Below are 19931 nucleotides of genomic sequence, written 5' to 3'. Positions count from 1 at the left end.
ATCTATTTAAATTCTTATTTGTATTTTCTGTATTTCGTATTTAATGTTGATGAGATTAGTGTTTTTTCATATTTAACAAATTAAGGTCACAGTTGTACTTACAGATACATTTACTCAGGTCAGGTGTATCAGAAATTAAAATTGTATTCAACAATTAATATTTTTTTTCTTACAGGTCTGAAACATTTCACTTAGAAGGAAAATCATTGAAAGTCAGTTATCTTCAAGGTCAGTGGGAAGGAATGTTGGGTTCGGACTTGATCTCTATTCCTGGATCACCATCCATTACAACTCATTGTAATATAGCATGCATTCTTTCATCTAACAAAATTTTCTCAAAGGATTCTGATTGGCAGGGCTTACTTGGACTAGCTTACCCTGTCCTTGCAAAGGTACTATTCATTCTTGCCCAAACATAAGAAATAGGAATTATTTGTATTGTTTGACATTTTAAGAATTAAGATTAATTTGAAACAGGTACTTACCACCAAAATGCTTAAATCCAAACTAGTGGAACAATACCAAATTCATATGGACATTCATTTCAACATTTCACATGTTGAAACTAATATCCATATAAATTTGATATTGTTCCATTAGTGTGGATTTAACCTTTATTGTAAGTTACACAGTATTGTGTATATACTTATTACTAAAATGCTATTCTTGTTGAGTTGCTTTCATGTTGTAAACAATCATGTGACTAGGTTTCAAGTGTCTTTTACAATGCAGAACATACATAAATGTACTCATAATTCTCCACTTTCCCACCTTCCATGAAATTTATTGCACGTGCGTCAGAAGAACATTCATAAGCTAGGTTTCTTTGTTTACAGTCATGATCACAAAATATGTTCCGGCTGTGTGATTATATTTCAGAGTTACATAACTATTCCAAAAATCAGGTAGACTTACCTTTGAAATACCAAAAGCCAAAATACCAACACTGAAATACAGGAAGGAAATTGAGAGTGCCAAAAATAGCACTGGTTCCCTTCCTTCTATTAGGCAGGAATGTAACAGTCCAGACCACAATAAGTAAATTAATAGTCAATCAGATTTTGAGTATAATGTAGAACCAGAGTAAAGGTCACTGGACTGGATTCATTGAAGAATTGAGTGAAGTGGATCAGTTTCAAGGAGGCTAGACAAAAAGGGGACATTGAAAAAATCATTCTTCATAGGAGGATACTCCCCTCAACCTGGACACCCATTTATAATATGGATACATAAATGAGGATTGGGCAATAATAATAGAATCTCAAGTGGGGTCACAAGTGGTGGTGTAACAGGTAAGCACAAGGTACTGTTCTGTACCTATAACGAAAGATCCTTGGAAGATTGTATCGTTAATAACTAATGACTGGACAAGATCCTGGATCTTTGTTCATCCTACTCTGAAAAGACCAGCTGAGCCAGGATGCTAGCCTAGTCAATTGGCACCCAGGGAGAATTGAAAAAAACTAGGCAGACATAAAGATGGCCTTGATAGCTCTAAGACAGTGCCAGTACCAAATATAAAAAAGAAATACATAAAGTGATCCCTATGTTGGCTGGAGCTATGATACATCATGTGGATAACAGGTGACTTGTCTCCAACATCTTGAATGCTACACGAGGATGTGCATGTAGAGGTGGGAAAAAGTACCCACCGAAGCAACATCAGCCACCAGATGTCATCCTCTGACCTTTTCAAAGAGGCTTACCCTCTCGTGAAACTACAGCATAAAGGGTGTAATTTTGTTTAGGATACACACAGAGATACAAGTGACATACAAGAGTCCTGACTGGACGAATCCATTCACCGAGTATCATATTATAAGTAAAGACCAGAAGTGTTTTGTTTTTGTTGCTTTATTTTATAACTCAGACACATCTGGTATTGCTAATACGGGTATTGGAAGGTATGGAAACACCTGGGTTACTATATACATCCTATGTATGGGCCCAACTTGTAAATAATAGAGAATAACCCACCTGCTAGAGATTCCACCTGGCTTTAAGAATCACAAGCAGAGGCAATGGAATCCAAAGCTCAAGTGAAAGCAATATGATGTAAATAAATTTTCCATAACAAATTGGGATTCATCGACATGCCAGCCTTCAAGATATCTTCTATAGATACAACAACAGAGATGCCAAAGACATTGCCAAACGATGAATTGGGTTAGATCTAACCAAACTTCATTTTTAAGGTGGTCAGGAATATCACAGTAAACAAAACAAATTAAATGTAGAAATCAGTTTGTCAATGTAGCCAGAGCAAGATCCAAGAAATATAATTCTGTGTATGGTCTAAAGAGTTTTTTTTTTAAAACTATACTGAAAGATTCAGCATGGAATAGATAAAAACAAATAGCCATGAATGTAAGTAAAAACATTCTTCAGAACAAGAATCAGGATAAGATGGAGTAGGTAACACAGTAGGTGAAAAACAATGGTTGCCTTCTCCTGTAGCCTACGTTTAGGTAGGAAGGAAGGAGCAAACTGGTACAAGTATAAGGCCTTCTGAAAAATAAGGTACATGAAGCATGAAAGATAGAGCTATTGGGACATCTTCTGCCTGATGCAAGCAATAAAACAAAGTTTATTTTGAGGGACAGAGCAAACAAGTTTATAAGGGTTTAAAAATGAGAAAAAAACAAGAAACATAAGACTAAGTCCCATTTAGGACAGCGTAGGAACTTTGGGTCATTAAAGACGATGGGCTTGGAAGAAGTCCTTGAACAATAGGAATATAATAGATTGACAGCTTCTGTGGCCTGAAAGTGACAGATAAGATAGCTTTGTAATCAACTATGGAAGGAGCTGATAAGCTAAAATCATGAAACCAAAACATGAAAAAGAAGCAATATGTTAAGCTGTTGGAAATAGGCAAGAAATATGTTTAATGCACTAGCTTCAGAAGGTAGTCCAACAGGATTTATAGACCATCAGGGAAAAGTGTCAGTAAGAATGGGCTAACTTTTAAGTCACTCTAGAGGAGAATTTGGCTTCTTCGACAAAGGACCTAACAACAACAGCCAGCCATGAAGACATAAATGTTGAATGTCGGTGTGAAAAAAGGGTTATTTGAGGCTGTCAAATAGTATATTCCCAAGGTGGTAAAGGACTGGCTTCCTGTAAGAAAATTGATGTAATAGTGGGTAATAGAAACCATGGCTGAGTGGGCAATCATTTAAGCAGCAGTTTCTAAACCTTTTTGGACAAGGGCCGGGAGGTAGATTTTTTTTATGCTTCATGGGCCAGAGGGGTCATAGTAAAATCAGGTATAGATGCATACATGATCAGACTGGCCTTTGCTCAATTATGTTTTATTTTTGTTTTTATAATATTAAAAAATTATATTATAACTTTAATAAACTGTTGGCGGGCTGGATAAACCAAAGTTGCGGGACAGATGCGGGCTGTAGTTTGGGGACCCTTGATCTAGAGAAAGAGAGTTTTCGAAGTTATGCGGAGAAGTTGAAGCAAAGAAAAGACTGAGAATCTGTCTGAACTAACATAGAATGGTGGTTTGCAAGAGGTAGAAACTTGAGACAAGCATGCTAAACACCCCAAAGTTTGAACATCATGTGAACTGTTGCTTTCAGAGGAGTCCAAACCAAAAAGGATACTACTTCCCTAACATAGCATCTTAATGGAGAGGGAGGCATCTGTAAGAAGATTAAGGTATAAAGGACAAAGAATGAAAAAAAGATCTTTTTGACATATACTCTGTTCAACCAAAACTAAATAAATGTGAGAATGAGATGCGACTGAGAAGCAAGATCCTATTGGAGATATCACATGTGAGTTCATCCCAAGGAATGACAATATGTAGTGAAGCCATTGAACCCAAAGCAGAAAGAATGTCTTTGGCATTAGTTATATGAGACTCCAAGGTTTGTATTATTATAGGAGATGGCAGAAGTGTTCCTTGGACTTTGCTATGACATAGGTCCAGCTTATCTCTTTTTGGTTAACTTGTGTTCAGGGTTACAGATGAGGAGTGGAATTCTCCGAAACTTATAACCCAATAACACACGTTGATCAAAGTATACATTGAACTGGATCTCCCTTGAACTTAGACTTCGAAATCAAACAAATTTTGGAATACTAAGTTTATTTATTATTGATTGGTACCTGTTTAATGTCACTTTTTTTTTCCTTGAAAGCAAGAATGAAGGTTAATGTTCAATTGTACAGACTCTGTCATGTTGCATTGAATTTCATGTTACATAAAAATACCTGCAAAATGACATCTTTAAGATGAAATGCTGAGAAAAATGTCCAAATGAACACAAGTTTTTTAAACTATAGCTAATGCATGATGATAAGAATGGAACATGTTTTTTATACATCCCTCAAACATTTTTTTTTGTCCGATAATTTTCGTCAGAGCCATGTTGTTTACTGTAAAATCTATTTTCCTGCCTGTAGTTGAGTAGTTATTACAAATACCTCAGCAAGTGATGTGTCACAGTTTTCTGTGGTTCATTTATCACTTATATTAATACAATATTTGATGGTTTTATATTGAAATAACACAAAAAGAAGTGTAACACAAAATGTAAATTATAACAAAGCACAGTAATTTTTAGTATAGATTTTATTTTGAAAGTTTGAAAGGATGCATAGGGCCTAATAAAGTAGCCAACTAGTGTATATATCTATATCTATCTTTCTATATATATATATGCAAGCCAGTCACCTTATTAGGTCATCTGTACCCTTTCAGACATGGGCCTAACCTCGGCTGCATAGGTAATTAGGTTGATTACATGATGTTTCAGGTGATTCCTACAGCACTGTAAGTGACTATGACAAGTACATTTTCATTCCATCTTAACAGATACAGGGAAAGGCAAAGATATTGCCGTGTTCAAAAGAGGGTTCATAATGGCAGCACATCTAGTAGGTGCCACAGTGGCCAAAGCAGTTTTATTGGTGGTTTTCTACAAAACATTAGTCAATTGAGTTTATTAGCAATGGTAACAGGTGAATAAAATGTCTGCTGCAAGGGAGATTTGTTGCCACAAACTCGTGGTGACAAAAAGAGGAGAAAGATAGTTAGATACAATGGTGAAGTCATCATCAAACAATAGAATAACTAACAGACATTCAATACAGGGCAATCTGCATCCATCTCCAGTTGTACCTTGCATAGAACATTACAACAAATGGATTATGGTAGTAGGAGACCATTGCATAAACCATTGGACATGGTTACCAACAAGGAAAAAAAAACATCTCAAGTGATACAAGGAGTGCAGATATTGAACTAATGAGGACTGGTGTAAAGTGATATGGTCTGACCGAATGATGCAAGGAGTGCAGATATTGAACTAATGAGGACTGGTGTAAAGTCACATGGTCTGACCGAATGATGCAAGGAGTGCAGATATTGAACTAATGAGGACTGGTATAAAGTGATGTGGTCAGACCCATTAATGCAAGGAGTGCAGATATTAAACTAATGAGGACTGGTATAAAGTGATGTGGTCAGACCGAGTGATGCAAGGAGTGCAGATATTGGACTAAGAAGGACTGGCACAAAGTGATGTGGTCTGACAAGTCATGTTTTAACTGTTTTTGTCTTTGAACAGATGGAAGCAGAGAGACTTGGAGAAAGCCCACAAATGATTCTACCCTTCTTATGTAGTCCCAACTTTACAGGCCCCTGGTGGTGAAGTCATGGTTAAGGGTATGTTTTACTGGCACACACACCATGTGCCTATTGGTCCCTTTAGAAAGCAGAATGGATGCCACAGCTTACTTCAGAATACTTACTGATCAAGTACGTCTGATAATGCTTAATATGTACTCAGATGGGGCCAGTTGCATCCAAGATGATAGTGCTTCCATCCAGTGAGTTGAAATTGTGCATGCATGCATGTTTGAGGAATGTGACAGACCTCAGGCATCACCCATGGCCATTACAATTCTTGGAACTGCCTGTTTCACTCCATGAATTGTGTACGGTAGTAATAACTGAATAGGGAAAAATTTCTCTGGACACATTCCAGCACCTTGTCGATTCCTTTAGAATGGCAAAGTCTACATGTGTGTTATATAATCATGTGAGTGCAGCTATATGGCACTAAAGTTGGGCTTGATGGATCCATCTAATAACACCTAGTTTAAACTTGTACATGCTAGGTACATTGCAGGAAAGTTCTGAGATTTATAAGCTGAAGCATTGAAATATTCTGAATTATTGATTAAATTATTGATTTTAATATCGGGCAGTAAATAAAATATTTCTAGTTATGCAGGTTTTCTTTAATAATTTCTTTAAAATTTGTCATGCGTTACAAGTGCATAGGCCCATCAAAAGGTAGAGAGACCAGATATATTTCTCCATAGCCCAGTGCCCACCATGGGGCCCGTGAGAGTTGTAAAAAATTGTGAATGGGATTTGTCAAATCACTATGGAATATTTAAGCAAGAATTAACCACACCTTCAGTCACGGTATCATTTTAAAAACTATTTGGAGGGGGTTGTCCACATACCAATTCTTTTCTTGGGCCAATGATGTCACTTAGCAGCTCTGAAAATACAAATCATTTACAATTTTTAAGCACTACTGTTATTTCGATTCAGCCAAATGAATTGCTACTATATTTGAAATTGAACAATGATGCCTGAAAAAATATCATAGCTTGAAATATATCCTTTCATATTATCAATTTAAAATTTTTCTTCACAAACTATATATGTATATATACATATATAGGAATGCTACTGTACAAAATAAAGTAAAATATTTGATAGCTGTTCTGTTCAAAAAGAGCCCGACATGGCCAGGTGGTTAGGGCGCACAACTTGCAATCTGCAGGTTGTGGGTTCGAATCCCCATTCCACCAAACATGCTCGCCTTTTCAGTCATGGGGCATTATAATGTGATGGTCAATCCCACTATTTGTTGGTAAGAGAGTAGCCCAAGAGTTGGCAGTGGGTGGTGATGACTAGCTGCCTTCCCTCCAGTCTTACACTGCTGAATTAGGGACGGCTAGCGCAGATAGCCCTCGTGTAGCTTTGCACGAAATTCAAAACAACCAACCAATTGTTCAAAAAGTTTTAGGTTAGTAGATACTGAAAAATTTAATGGTTTTTTGTAATAATAGGAAATTACTGTGTTCTTAATCCTTTCATAATTTGTTTATGAGTATTTCTTGTTTATAACACGTTTAGGTAGAATTTTTAAAAATGTGCATTTATTTTCTTACATTTAGTTATCTTTGTGAATAGGAAGTAGTCAACTTTAACTTGTGGTAATTCATTGGCTTGATTAGTTGCACATAGCAAGAGTACTTACATTCTTAAAACTTTTTGTTTTGGACAGTTCCAGCTAACAAGTATAAGTGTGTAGTTTAATCACAGAAGGTTATCCTGAAGAAAGTAACAGCTAGAAAGGCTTTGTTTTCTCCTGAGTTACCCTAAGATTGACCAATGATGGTCAGCTAAGGATTATGAATAGTGAAGTGGTCAGAGCTCCAGCAGCTGTTTCCTCTACTTGTAAATGACAGTGTATAAGTTCCTATGGATTATAATTGATTAGTGCATTACTATTAGTCCAAATTAGGATTGTACAAGTAAAATTTATTGTTCTGTGTGATAATAGGTTGTGTTCTTGTTGTATACAATCTGATCTCTTCAACTGTTCACTGCAAAACTCCTTTTGCTCCTCCTGTTATTGTGGTGAGTTTTAACTGTCGGTCATCAGTTTCACCTGAGAATAATACAGCATTATAACAATAGGTCAAAAAAATTACAGTCAAAGTTATTGTTTTTGTTAGAGGTATCTTGTAAGCATTGATTCTTGGGTACACAAATATACATCGTTAATTTCATATTGTGGCATAGAAAGAAAGTACTCACCAGTCTTGGACCTAGATTTTTAATAACATTAAGGTTTACAAAATAATTTCTAAATTTGTTCTTTACATAAATTCTGTAGAAGCAATGAAAAAAAGAAGGTAGAAATTAAAATATCTGAAAGAGTTTGTGTTTCTTTCTGTTCCATAAGATCATTTCCTCAGATACATGTTTATGTTATACAACAAAAGTAATGTGTCATAAAATACTCATTTCTTAAAGAGTGAATGTACTTCATGACATGTATCTATTGGAAAGTGTTAATTGATTATCAAGTACATTATTGTGCTGATATTTTTACCTTGTCTTTTTTCCTACAGCCAGATTCATCTGTTACACCATATTTTGATGCTTTGGTTGCTGAAGAAAAAGTCAAAAATATATTTTCAATAATTTTATGTGAGAAACCTCAACACACAAATGGAAAGCAGTCTCAGGGAAAACTAGTAAGTAAATGCATGCAATGTTTTTTGCCCTTGGAGTTTAACTTTCTCTGTATAAATTTGACAATAAAAAGTACAAGAAATTAATGTAGAGTTTTATTTTGACAGAAATTTTCATTTCTATATTTGTTCCAGGAAAAAATTAATTTCCTGAATAAAAAGTGAGAAGGCTTTCCAAGATCTGGATGGAGTGTGGAACTAATTAGTTCTCTTGTGTTCTTAGGCTAACAGACAAAGGATGACATATTGCTTTACCAAACTAGTTTGTTGTATGAAAAGCTTTAAAAAAAAAACAGATTAGATATAGTGAACTCATTAGTGTAGAGTATGCTAATCAATCGGCACAAATATCAAACACGATTTCTGGTGCTTTGACAGCACATTAACAAGTCAACTTAATATATTTTTTTACCATAACTTTCAACAAATGATTTTTTTTTGTGACTTTCAACTTTTTTTTTTTTTGAGTAAAGTTTTATCTCCCTTTTATGTGTATGGGAGTCGGTGTGTATATGTTTTTGTAGCTAAATGAAACTTGACTAATTTTAATTTGAGAGATATTTATTTGCATTAATTCCAACTTTTCATTATGGGAATGATTTTTGTATATACTTTAGTACAAACTGTAATGTAAAAATCACATCCTGTATTTACTTAACTATTTTCTAGTACATATGCAATCCATGTTAGGAAACATGAACCAAGAACAAAACTCATTATTGAAAAAATTTTAATAACAATTTACACACCATAACCCTCTTTGCCTGGGCATCATTTACTGCACATGTCAGGAGGTTTTAGTGATTTACATTCAATATTTAATTAAACTATTTTTTGTTTATGTTATACTGATTGGTATAACATGAAATCATAGCTAATAATCCATATTTTAATAGTATATACGTTTTAAGTTTTTAATTTTATAAGGTAATATTTAAAAAAATTTTGAATTTCCCCTAGTGTGAGAAATGTGACATATTTTCTCTAGGCATCCCCTCTTCTCTATTTTATTCACCACCCCTCCAATAAGTACAAAATCTAACGTAAATTACTCACTATAAAATTGTCATTGCTCATACAAACCATAATTTTTATAGCCTTCAATCTTTTTTGATTACAGAGTCACTAATAGAAAATCAGATCCCTCTTGCCACAAGCACCTGTCACATTCTCTCTTTCAGGATTTGGTAATAGTTCTCTCTTACTCTTAATACAGAGAATTATTATTTTCTCTGTTAGTACAAGCTTTGTTCCCACAGAAAAAATAACAAATAGTGTGGATGAATTTGTAAAGGCTCTTGTCGCATAGTTAGAAAGCCAGAAAAAAATTTGATTGGTAGGGGAAATTGTCTGCTTTGTGCATGTTATTATTATATGTTCTTTTGTGCATTATTTAATTAAAAATTAGGGTTAAGGATCATTGACAGTCTACAACAAAAAAAAAAGACCCAGGTAAGTACCTTATTTTTTGTTTTTCTATGTTTATTCTTTATTTATTATTATAAAAGTAACTAAAATGTAAAATTAGGGATCTCCTTAAGTTATATAAGGTTAGATTAGGTAAAATAAATAATAATAATATAATAAAAATGTTTAATGAGGCATGCTTGCGAGCAGCTTGGAGTAGCCTGTGGGTAATGTAATTCGATAGTGTAACATGAGCTCCACATTCTCCACATGATTTACAACTTATAATGGCATGAATAGTAGTAGTTAGATGTGGTTCAAAGGGCAATAAAACAATAAAATTTAAGTATAAATAGATGTACACTGCCACAAGTTTAAAGCTATTTAGATAAACGAATGTAGTTTCATATTACAATTTGAAGTCATTCCAGAAAGAAAAAAAGGGGTAATTTAGATTTTTTTGGGGGGTGGGGGTTACTAGGTCGGTCAAATTGACTAATCTTTTATAGAGTTAGGGTAGAGAAAATACTGTTTTACTGAAAATAAACATTTGAAATGTATTTATGAAGTTTTTGGGATGAAGAAAATTATTTTTAATCTTAACATGAAAATCACTTTGCACGTGGACTAGTAAAAAAAATATTCAGTATATTCATGAACAAGTCTTTTTTTTAGTTTATTAAAAATACTTCACTAAAAAATATGATTTTTTTGTATGTGAAAGACCTATAATGTTTACTGAAAGTCTGCCAAATTTTGTGAAGATATACATACTATATTAAAAGTTAGTAGTATCAAAACTATAAAGACTTTAAACGAGTACAAAGAGGTCATGTGGTCGGTTAACTCGACTGAGCCCGTGTTGAGAGAGTTAACCTCAACAAGAAATCTACTTCACGATTAAACTTAGTACACTGTATATCACATTCTTTAAGAAATTTACTTCACGATTAAACTTAGTACACTGTATATCACATTCTTTAAGAAATTTACTTCACGATTAAACTTAGTACACTGTATATCACATTCTTTAAGAAATCTACTTCACGATTAAACTTAGTACACTGTATATCACATTCTTTAAGAAATCTACTTCACGATTAAACTTAGTACACTGTATATCATATTCTTTAAGAAATTTACTTCACGATTAATCTTAGAACACTGTATATCATATTCTTTAAGAAATTTACTTCAAGATTAAATTTAGGACATTGTATATCATATTCTTTAAGAAATTTACTTCAAGATTAAACTTAGGACATAGTATATCATGTTCTATAAGAAATGTACTTCAAGGTTAAACATGGGACACTATATCATGGTCCATAACTTTACCTCATGATTAAGCAGTATATCATGCTCTATAAAGTAACAACTAAAAAGAAAAAAAGGCAAGGAAAATTCTAGAAAACCCAGAAGTGGATAATATATATTCAAGGAGTGATAGTTTCTTCACAAATTTAAAGCTATTTTTTGAGATGAACAGGAATATTCTAAGAAAATTGAAAAGTGTGTTGTTTGCAGATGAAACTCTTCGGAGCTGCACAGAAATGAAAATTTGAATGTTAGATTTGAGAATCAGATTTATTATTGTTTAGTTGAAATTTGAAATGCAGGTGTTCTCTCAACATCATAAAGGTACACACCAGTCCAGATGAGGTTAGATAAATGATTATATTATCTGTATGTGTAATGTAATTCTTTGATATACATTTGCAGGGTTTACAAACAAAACTACTTGCTGAATGTTAAAAAAAACATGTTACAAACAAGATTTATTAATAAATGTGTAATAAGAATATAGCTATTGCGCTTTTATTCAGAGTAACTATACCTGAGTTGGAGTTGTTTAATCTATTAACCAATCATGTAAAATAACATGAAATTTGATGACTGACGATTCACTTTACTGAACTCACGGTAGTTGGGGGGGGATTCGTAGTTGTGCAATTATAATACAAATGTCAGGTTTTTTTTTCCACATTATATCTTTTAATAATTGAAATACAAAGCATGTATACTTAATTTAATCTGTATATTTTTGGTGTTTGAGTTTTATATGATGTTATTCAGGTAATTAATTTTAAACTCTTGTAAGTGTAATTTCATTTTAAAAATACATTGTACTATACATGTCTATTAAATCTTGTATAATATGTGAATCATCAGTTGTATCTTCAGCTCTTGTATTCTCCTGAAAATTACTAGGTACAAGTAACTCGGATCTTTCACTTGTTAAATAAAAGTTGGTTTCATTTACTCATTTTCAGAACAAGAACTATTGTCAATTTTTTACAACTGAAATCACATTTCTCACTCATGTTCTTATTACAGGTACTTGGTGGTGTACAGGATTATTTGCATACAGGAGAAATCTTATACACAAGAATACACAAAGAGTGGTTTTATGAAGTCATCTTGACAAACATGTCTATTGGGTCTAAATATTGGGCTAGTAGCTGTACTGAGGTATGTAGACTATAGGCTTGTAGAGCATTTTGGTTTAATAAAAATCATTAAATTGGCAGATGCTATTGAACAGAAACACATACATTTGGAGACAGATATAACAAAACATACATATTTCAAGTGAATTTTTTTTTTGTCAATTATATGCACAAATCTGAATGAACAGAAACTATGAAAATCATATTAAAAAATGAAAATCATTCTTTTCCAAATATGTCTCTCAAAAATATAAATATCCAAAGTCTGAACTAACGTTAACTAAAAACTAAATTAAATAGTGTATGTATTAATTGCAATTTCATAATTATGTTTCACTTCCAACATGTATTGCTTGATTAAACACTGACTCCTAACTTCTAATTAAAGTGAAAATTTAATTTGTAATCTATTTATAAAGAATATATGATAATTGAAGGAATTGATGAGATATGCTGAATGGGTATTTTTTCTTTGCAAGTAACTATAGGAAAAAATAATATACATATAAATAAAAAATGATTTTTCCAGCTGAATAATGACAAAACTATAATCGACACTGGAACATCAGCGCTTTATCTTCCACAGAAAGTTTTTTCTTGGGTAAAACAGTCACTCCAAAAATCAAATGTGGTAAGGAGGCTGAAGAAAGTCATCTAGTTTCCAGTTTCTCTATCTAAAATTTATTTTGGTGGTTCCCAACTGTTGAAAAGTATACCCCCCAGAAGGTACAGGGAGGCCTTTCTAGGGGTACATCTGAAACTTTGAAAAATATGTAAAAAGGAAAGAAACCCCACACCTCAAAATTTGATGGCAGTTTCTATGAGTTACCAATGTATTCTAAAGGTCTTAAAAAGGCTGGGAACCACTGGTTTATTGAATGTCACTATTGTTTATTTAATTTTTTGTTTAGTTATTCACTAAATACATTGCTTTTTCTTATACAGTACAAGATTTGTTATGAGATAATTTCTCTAGTGTTTAGCTATATAAAACTGTTCTTTTTCTGTTTATTATATATATCTTCCATTTATTCCAAATAGCTGTAATAAAGTTTATCTTTTGTTGCTAATTAAAAGCCTAGCGTTACAATAAGATATATTTCTGTACATCATTAAAAGTACTGAACATGTGAAAAATTTGAAATTATTGATACCTTTGCTTCAGCACATAAATATAATATAAATCTGTAATGTATGTTGTTTTTCCTGTTCATTCATTGAAGATCTTTCTTATTACAATATTCTTGATTTTTTTTAAAGGCAGATACACTGAAATGTTGCATTATTAAGCCTTTTTGTTAAAACAATATCAAGATTGTAAAGCTTTAAATATATATATATAACTTCAGCCTTGTTGTAGCCAGTTTTGAATTTGCAGTATTTTCAAAATAACAGAAATGAAACAGCATTTGGTTGATCTAAAATAATTTTTTGTTTCATCTTTGAATCCAACTATAAGGTATAGAAAATCACCTCTAAGACATAATATCTCTTCTTGGTCAATCTTTTTTCTCTTTCTTTATTATTATTTTTTGTGAACTTCAGTCCAACTCATCTTTATGAGATAACTAGTTTATATTACCCAAGTTTCATAATTTAAAAAAAATTCTGCCCTACAAGAAGTTACAGTATTGCTTGAGCTGAAATGTCAGTGTGGCATCTCCGTGGTCTCTGATTTGCATTGGACAGATGATGTATTAATATGAATTGTATTTTTCATAACAAAATTATATGAGGTTTATATATATCTATATTTCTAAACACTACACTCCTTATTTGGTCACTTAGGGTTTTTCCGCAAAAAGAGTTTATAATAGTATTTCAACCACACTGTCTGCCATATTGATATGATGTGGTTCAAATATTATTATACACTTTTCTTGGTAAAAGAACGTAGTGTTTAAGACTATATATATATATATATATATATTACTTATTTTAGTATTTCATTCCCTTTCTGATATAAGTTACTTATCCTACTTTCTTTCTTTTAGTTTAGTAGTTTTTAGAATTTTTTTTGTATGTATACTGTTACAAATAAAACTTATTTCAGCTCTAAAATAATACATTATGAACCCTTTTATTCTTTCATAATAATGTATCTTCAACTTTTATTTCAACGTGTATTGAACCCATATATAATGGAACTTAACTAGCAAATATAGAAGGTGAGATAAATGCAGATAAATTAAGCTGTTTATTAATTTCTGATTATGCAGTAATGAGAATATTGATTTTCATAAACAAAACATGATAAAATGACATCTAGTTACAGAACCAGCTCACCGAAGAATTCTGGGAAGCAACTGAAGACGTATGTATACAAAAAGGACGAAGTGTTAGTGAATACTTCCATAAAATTGTAATGTCCTTTGATGAGACAATGAATAGTAGAGTATCCTTGGTAGTACCACCAGAGGTTTGTGTTTTTGTCATTCATGTCCAGTTGTTTCTATGAATTTTATTGTGACATGATGAGAAATAAAATTACAGTATCATTCAAAAAACTTTTCTCAGTATAAACTTGCACGATTAGTCTATTTGTTTATGTATTAAGTCTACAAGGGACCAAACTTACCTCATTAAGACAAATATTCCTCCATATATATTGTATTTCTTTTTATTACTATTTTGTATGCTGTTTTCTGTGAATATATTATACATAATATCCATATTACAAGAAAGATAAACTAATTTTCTGTGAAATGTGCGATGATTATTCATATTGTTTTTACTCTCTTTTTTCTTTAAGACTTTAAAAAGTAATTTTTAAAAATATGATCACTATCTGTGTGTATATATTTCATGTCATCAGCTGTATCTTTTGAAGTCACCTAAAACAATGCCCGGTATTGATTGTTACAAATTGGGAATTTCTTCCTCACAAGCTGGTGAGTTGTAAATATAAAAAGATTCACAATTTTTTTATTTTGTAAAAGCTATTTTAAATCTGAGGTATAAAGTGTTTGAGCTTTATGAAATGCTGGTAGTTATGTTTTACCAACTAAGTTAAGTTAATAAATAAAACAAAATATATATATATATTTATAGTTTATTAAGACAAATTTTCTCACTCAAAGCAATTAGGATAATGTACTCGAGTGTAAACTGAGAGTTTAGCATTGTTGAAGTTTGTTGGTTTTGTAGAACTGATCATTAAAATAAAACACAGAGAATAAATCGACTTCATACGTGCAGTATTCGTGTCACCCCAGTGAATTACAGTGAGTCTGACCATTCTTATATAAAACACCGCTGTTCACATACATTTTCACTCCTGATGATGGTAGCGACAGTTATTTTGAATTATTTTTTAAATTTTATTATGTAAATGTTGTTTTGCCTATACTTTTAAGTAATATCAAAATAACATTTTTATTATTATTGTTGTAGCTCTTGTTTTTATTTAGATTATAAGATTGGTCACATAAAAAAGATATTGATCTCAATTTTGGTCTCTACAGACTTGGTCTTGATTACATCTCTGCCTAAAACTACAATAAGGTTATAATAATCTTTTCTCCTGTCTCTCAATCAGGAAGAATTATACAAATTTATTTTCCAAAAAAAGAAACACCAATACATAGTTATTCAGAGTGACATATTTCCATCCAAAATTCAGCACTAATGCCAGCTAACCCTTCATCTCTACTTAGCAGATGATTATTTAATTTACAACACAAAATTTAAATAGGTTCTCTGATATTGAACTCATTTACTGTATTGGGTACATTTAAAATTATTGTTTTATGTTACTGTATTGAGTGACCTGTTTCTGCAATGTGTTTGACCAACAGAGAAATTAACATCTTTTAATAATGTACACAACCTTTATGTTAATTAATAAATTATGTTTAGTTTGGCCAATATATTTTTTGTTACATTCACATCTATTTTGATTATAAATTTGGTCGCATACAAAGTATATTGATCTCGATCTTGGTCTCGCCCACCTAGTCTTAACTACTACTCTGATTTTTGGTGCAGTGGGTAAAGAAAACACAGAATAAATATCAACCAGTTACAGATTTATTTGGGAAAATCTTTGGCAAAATAACTAACAAGAGAATTTTTCATCACAGCCTGGTCTTTGTCTTATTGAGTTAATGATACAATTCCCACTTGTTGATAGTTGGAAATATAATTACAAGCATGAACAGAAATATTATTTATATATAATAACCTAAGAAAAGAACTGGCAGTTATCTAATAAGCTCTAACTTTGTAATATAAAAAGAGTTCAGATTAATATCAATACAAGCCCTAGCAAGTACATTCTTCACATTTTGGAACATGTAATGTACAAATGTAATTTTATAATCTATCTTTGTGTGAAATTCTTACTTTTTACCTTGAAGAATTTGTATAAAATGAGTATATTTGGACTTTTAGAAACAATTATAAGATAATTTAACTATGGTAAAGTACAACTAATGTTATTAAAAAATGTGTGTAGTAATCCAGTATTTGGGTTTATGACTTTTCTATTAAAGTAAATAAAATAACAACCTATATCCCTGGAATGTATCTTTATTAGCTCATTATTTCACTATTACAGCTTCATTAGAAGCTATTGATAGCCTACAAGTTAATTATATTAATATAAATTTCTCGTAGCAAGCTCCAGTTTGTGTGATACAAAGTTAAGAATAATGGACTTGTGTCTTCCTTTAAAGGTACAGTCATTGGTGCTATAATTTTGAAAGGTTTCTACATAATATTTGATCGTGAAAACAGAAGAATAGGCTTTGCTAATTCCACATGCACTGATACAGTTGCAGCAGTCATTCAGACTATGAACCTACACTTAGGTGTGTATGAGAATTTGTAAAGAAACTTCTTTTAATGTAAAAGTATAGGGTGTCCCACAAGTCTCGACCCATAGGGAAAATAGACATTATTCTCGTAAAAGTTAAACACATTTCTAATATCAGTTGTACATAGTTCAGGAAAGAAAATACCCTGATGGCACAGTATACCAAGAATTGATATATGTATGGCTGTTAATGGCATGCAATTTGAAAAAATAGATGAATTATGAATAAATTGTGTATTTTGTCCCTACGGGTCCAGACTCCTGGGACACCCTATACATCTCCAGTGAATATTGATGTGTAATTTTATCATGGTTAGTTTTTTATGATAGATCAATATGTTTTTGTTTATTTTTTCATATAAATGAATTCAGAAATATATATTTAGTTTAAAATAACATGCACTAAACAACTTATGACAAATTCTAGATTGTAAGTAGGGTTTTTTGCTGTAACAACTCCTGTTTTATACCATTAGTGTGACCTGAATATACCACTGAACATAACATTAGTTTGACAATGCCACTCAACATACCATTAGTTTGACTATACCACTGAAAATACTATTAGTTTGACTATACCACTGAAAATACTATTAGTTTGACTATACCGTTGAACATACCATTAGTTTGACTATACCACTGAGCATACCATTAGTTTGACTATACCACTGAGCATACCATTAGTTTGACTATACCGCTTAACATACTATTAGTTTGACCATTAGTTTTCCTTTATCACTGAACATATGATTAGTTTGATCATTAGTTTGCCTATATCAGTTGAAATGATTGTGAATAATAGAGCATTGTAGATCAGTAAAAAGAAATTTCAGCAATCCAAAATATGATTTAAGGGGCTCGTATACTTTTGAAGGATCCTTATGTAAAAAGACTTCGCTTCTAATCTCCTGAGACTCTCAGAATTATAACTTAATATAATTATGCTGCTCTGATCTAATTTACTAATCCAAACGATAACATACAGTAATTCCTACTTACTGTGTAAGATACAAGTAGTTGTGAGTGTTACAAATGAATCAGAAACCATTTTTATTTTTAAGGGACAAATATTGGCTTCACAAGATTAAAACAGTGGAGTCTTTTTTATTATCTTTGGGTGGCTGAACTTTATGATAATATATACAAAATATCATATATTTTTGTTGCTAATGTTATTCTTTACCATTAAATTATGTTAGATCCATCAGTTTGTGCTTACAACTCCAAGGAAAAGTCAGAGTTGACACTTTTGTTTATTACATACATAATCTTGGCTGTCTTCCTTTCATGCACCATTCCAATGTTGATGATGCTTGCTCAGTGGACTTGGCACTATATTATACGGAAATAAAGAGATTCATCAGAAGCTAGCAACCTGATTGAGGATTAATTCTGTCCACATTGGTTATTATGTCACTAGCTTTTCTGATAGATGAATTTTTACTAAATTATTAACACTTGATAAATTATATCTTTGATGATTGACAGTCTTTCACATTTTGTACAAATCTTATTTAATTGTTAATTTCTTAAAATTTATAGAAAATCATTTTGATTATGCTCACCATACAGTATTGCATAGACATCATGTTAATAAAAAATAAAGGCCTTTTTTATATATTGTTTCCACTGATAATTTGAGTATTTTATAGTGTATAATGCTGATTTCTGGTTACCACATTCGTATGGAGCTTCAAAATTCCCACTTCTTTTTTTCTCTTCAGAATTATCCATGTGAATGTTTTTTGTTGTTGTGATTAAGCACAAAGCTACACAATGGGCTATCTGTGCTGTGCTCACCACAGATATCAAAACCTGATGTTTTACATTATAATCCCTCTGACTTACTGATGAGCCTAAATCGTTATTTTACATTATATATCGGAACAAGTATTTAATGTACAGATTTCTCTTCAATTTTGCAAGCTCTAACATTATTCAAATACCTAAATTATTTTTGGTTACTTTATTGTTGATTGAAAAGAACTTAAAAACCCTATTAATATAGTATACAAATCACCATTATAACAGGCCTAACTGTATTTCTTTGATTTGCTAGCCCAAGCTGTGCTGATGAGCCTTCAATAGGGGAAACTGCAATCCACAACAGAGGGTACTGCCAATCAAAGAAAACATTAGGCCTCTACATCACAGATTCTCCTTTCAATTTTATCCTTTGTGAAATTGAAAGCAAATCTGCAATAACTATATGTAATCATTAAATACTTGGTCCGATTATAATGTAAAATAATAATTTAGGCACGAGCTCTAACATTATTCGAATACCTAAATTATTTTAGGTTACTTTATTGGTGAATGAAAAGGACTTAAAAACCTAATTAAAGAAACTAATACTTTACTGTGTTTTCTCAATCTTAACCATTAATTCAAGAGCTGTAACTAAATATTATAAATCAGCTATAATGACAGTTTACTTTTGCAGAGATGCCAACTGTTCCTTTTTTCTGAACACTTTTACAAAATGAAAGTGCTCCATTAGTCACCCCCTTCAAAGTGTTAGAGACAAGATGTTACAGGATGTATAATTTGTCACAATCTGTTTTTCTTGTTCTACATTAAAACCTTTTGCTGGACTGTAATCTGAGGTGCTGTGTTTTGTATCCTGTTATTATGCACACAAAAATTCATGCTCCAGATGGGAATGCATTATAAGAGTGATGGTCAAATCCCACTGTATGGTCTGCTAACTTATTTTCCATACATTCTTGCCTCTGTAAAGTTGTTCATTCCAGGATGGCTAAAAGTAGTAACTATGATACGGTGTCAACATTTTGTGCCAAAATACCCTGCATGATAAAGTATTTGTGTGCTCAGTTCGATATGAATCTCAAACAACTGGTAATTTTAGAAAACACCGATAAAGAGGTATATCAATGGAATATCTAGAATCTGTATCTTAAATTAATTTGTTGTCACTTATTTTCGTTAAGAAT

General features: G+C 31.9%; 1 protein-coding gene across 6 annotated transcripts in view; it reads left to right on the top strand.

Moving 5' to 3' along the window:
* The window catches only part of LOC106458042 (beta-secretase 1-like), a 30558-nt gene extending 10976 nt beyond the window's left edge, over positions 1-19582 (top strand). For 5 of the 6 annotated variants that reach the window (XM_022384170.1, XM_022384174.1, XM_022384175.1 and 2 more), the window contains 8 exons: positions 176-392; positions 8182-8307; positions 12049-12183; positions 12691-12792; positions 14431-14580; positions 14977-15052; positions 16838-16972; positions 18177-19582. In XM_022384170.1, coding sequence (XP_022239878.1) covers positions 176-392; positions 8182-8307; positions 12049-12183; positions 12691-12792; positions 14431-14580; positions 14977-15052; positions 16838-16972; positions 18177-18328 — 1093 coding nt within the window. In that variant the 3' untranslated portion in view covers positions 18329-19582. The remainder of the gene's footprint in view (positions 1-175; positions 393-8181; positions 8308-12048; positions 12184-12690; positions 12793-14430; positions 14581-14976; positions 15053-16837; positions 16973-18176) is intronic. The other variant, XM_022384173.1, reaches the window with a different exon arrangement.
* The last annotated feature ends 349 nt before the right edge of the window (positions 19583-19931 follow it).

The sequence above is a fragment of the Limulus polyphemus genome, unplaced genomic scaffold (genome assembly GCF_000517525.1).
Source record: "Limulus polyphemus unplaced genomic scaffold, Limulus_polyphemus-2.1.2 Scaffold408, whole genome shotgun sequence".
Taxonomy (NCBI): domain Eukaryota; kingdom Metazoa; phylum Arthropoda; class Merostomata; order Xiphosura; family Limulidae; genus Limulus; species Limulus polyphemus.
The sequence above is the reverse complement of the archived record's forward strand: the minus strand, read 5'-3'. Positions and strand labels throughout refer to the sequence as shown.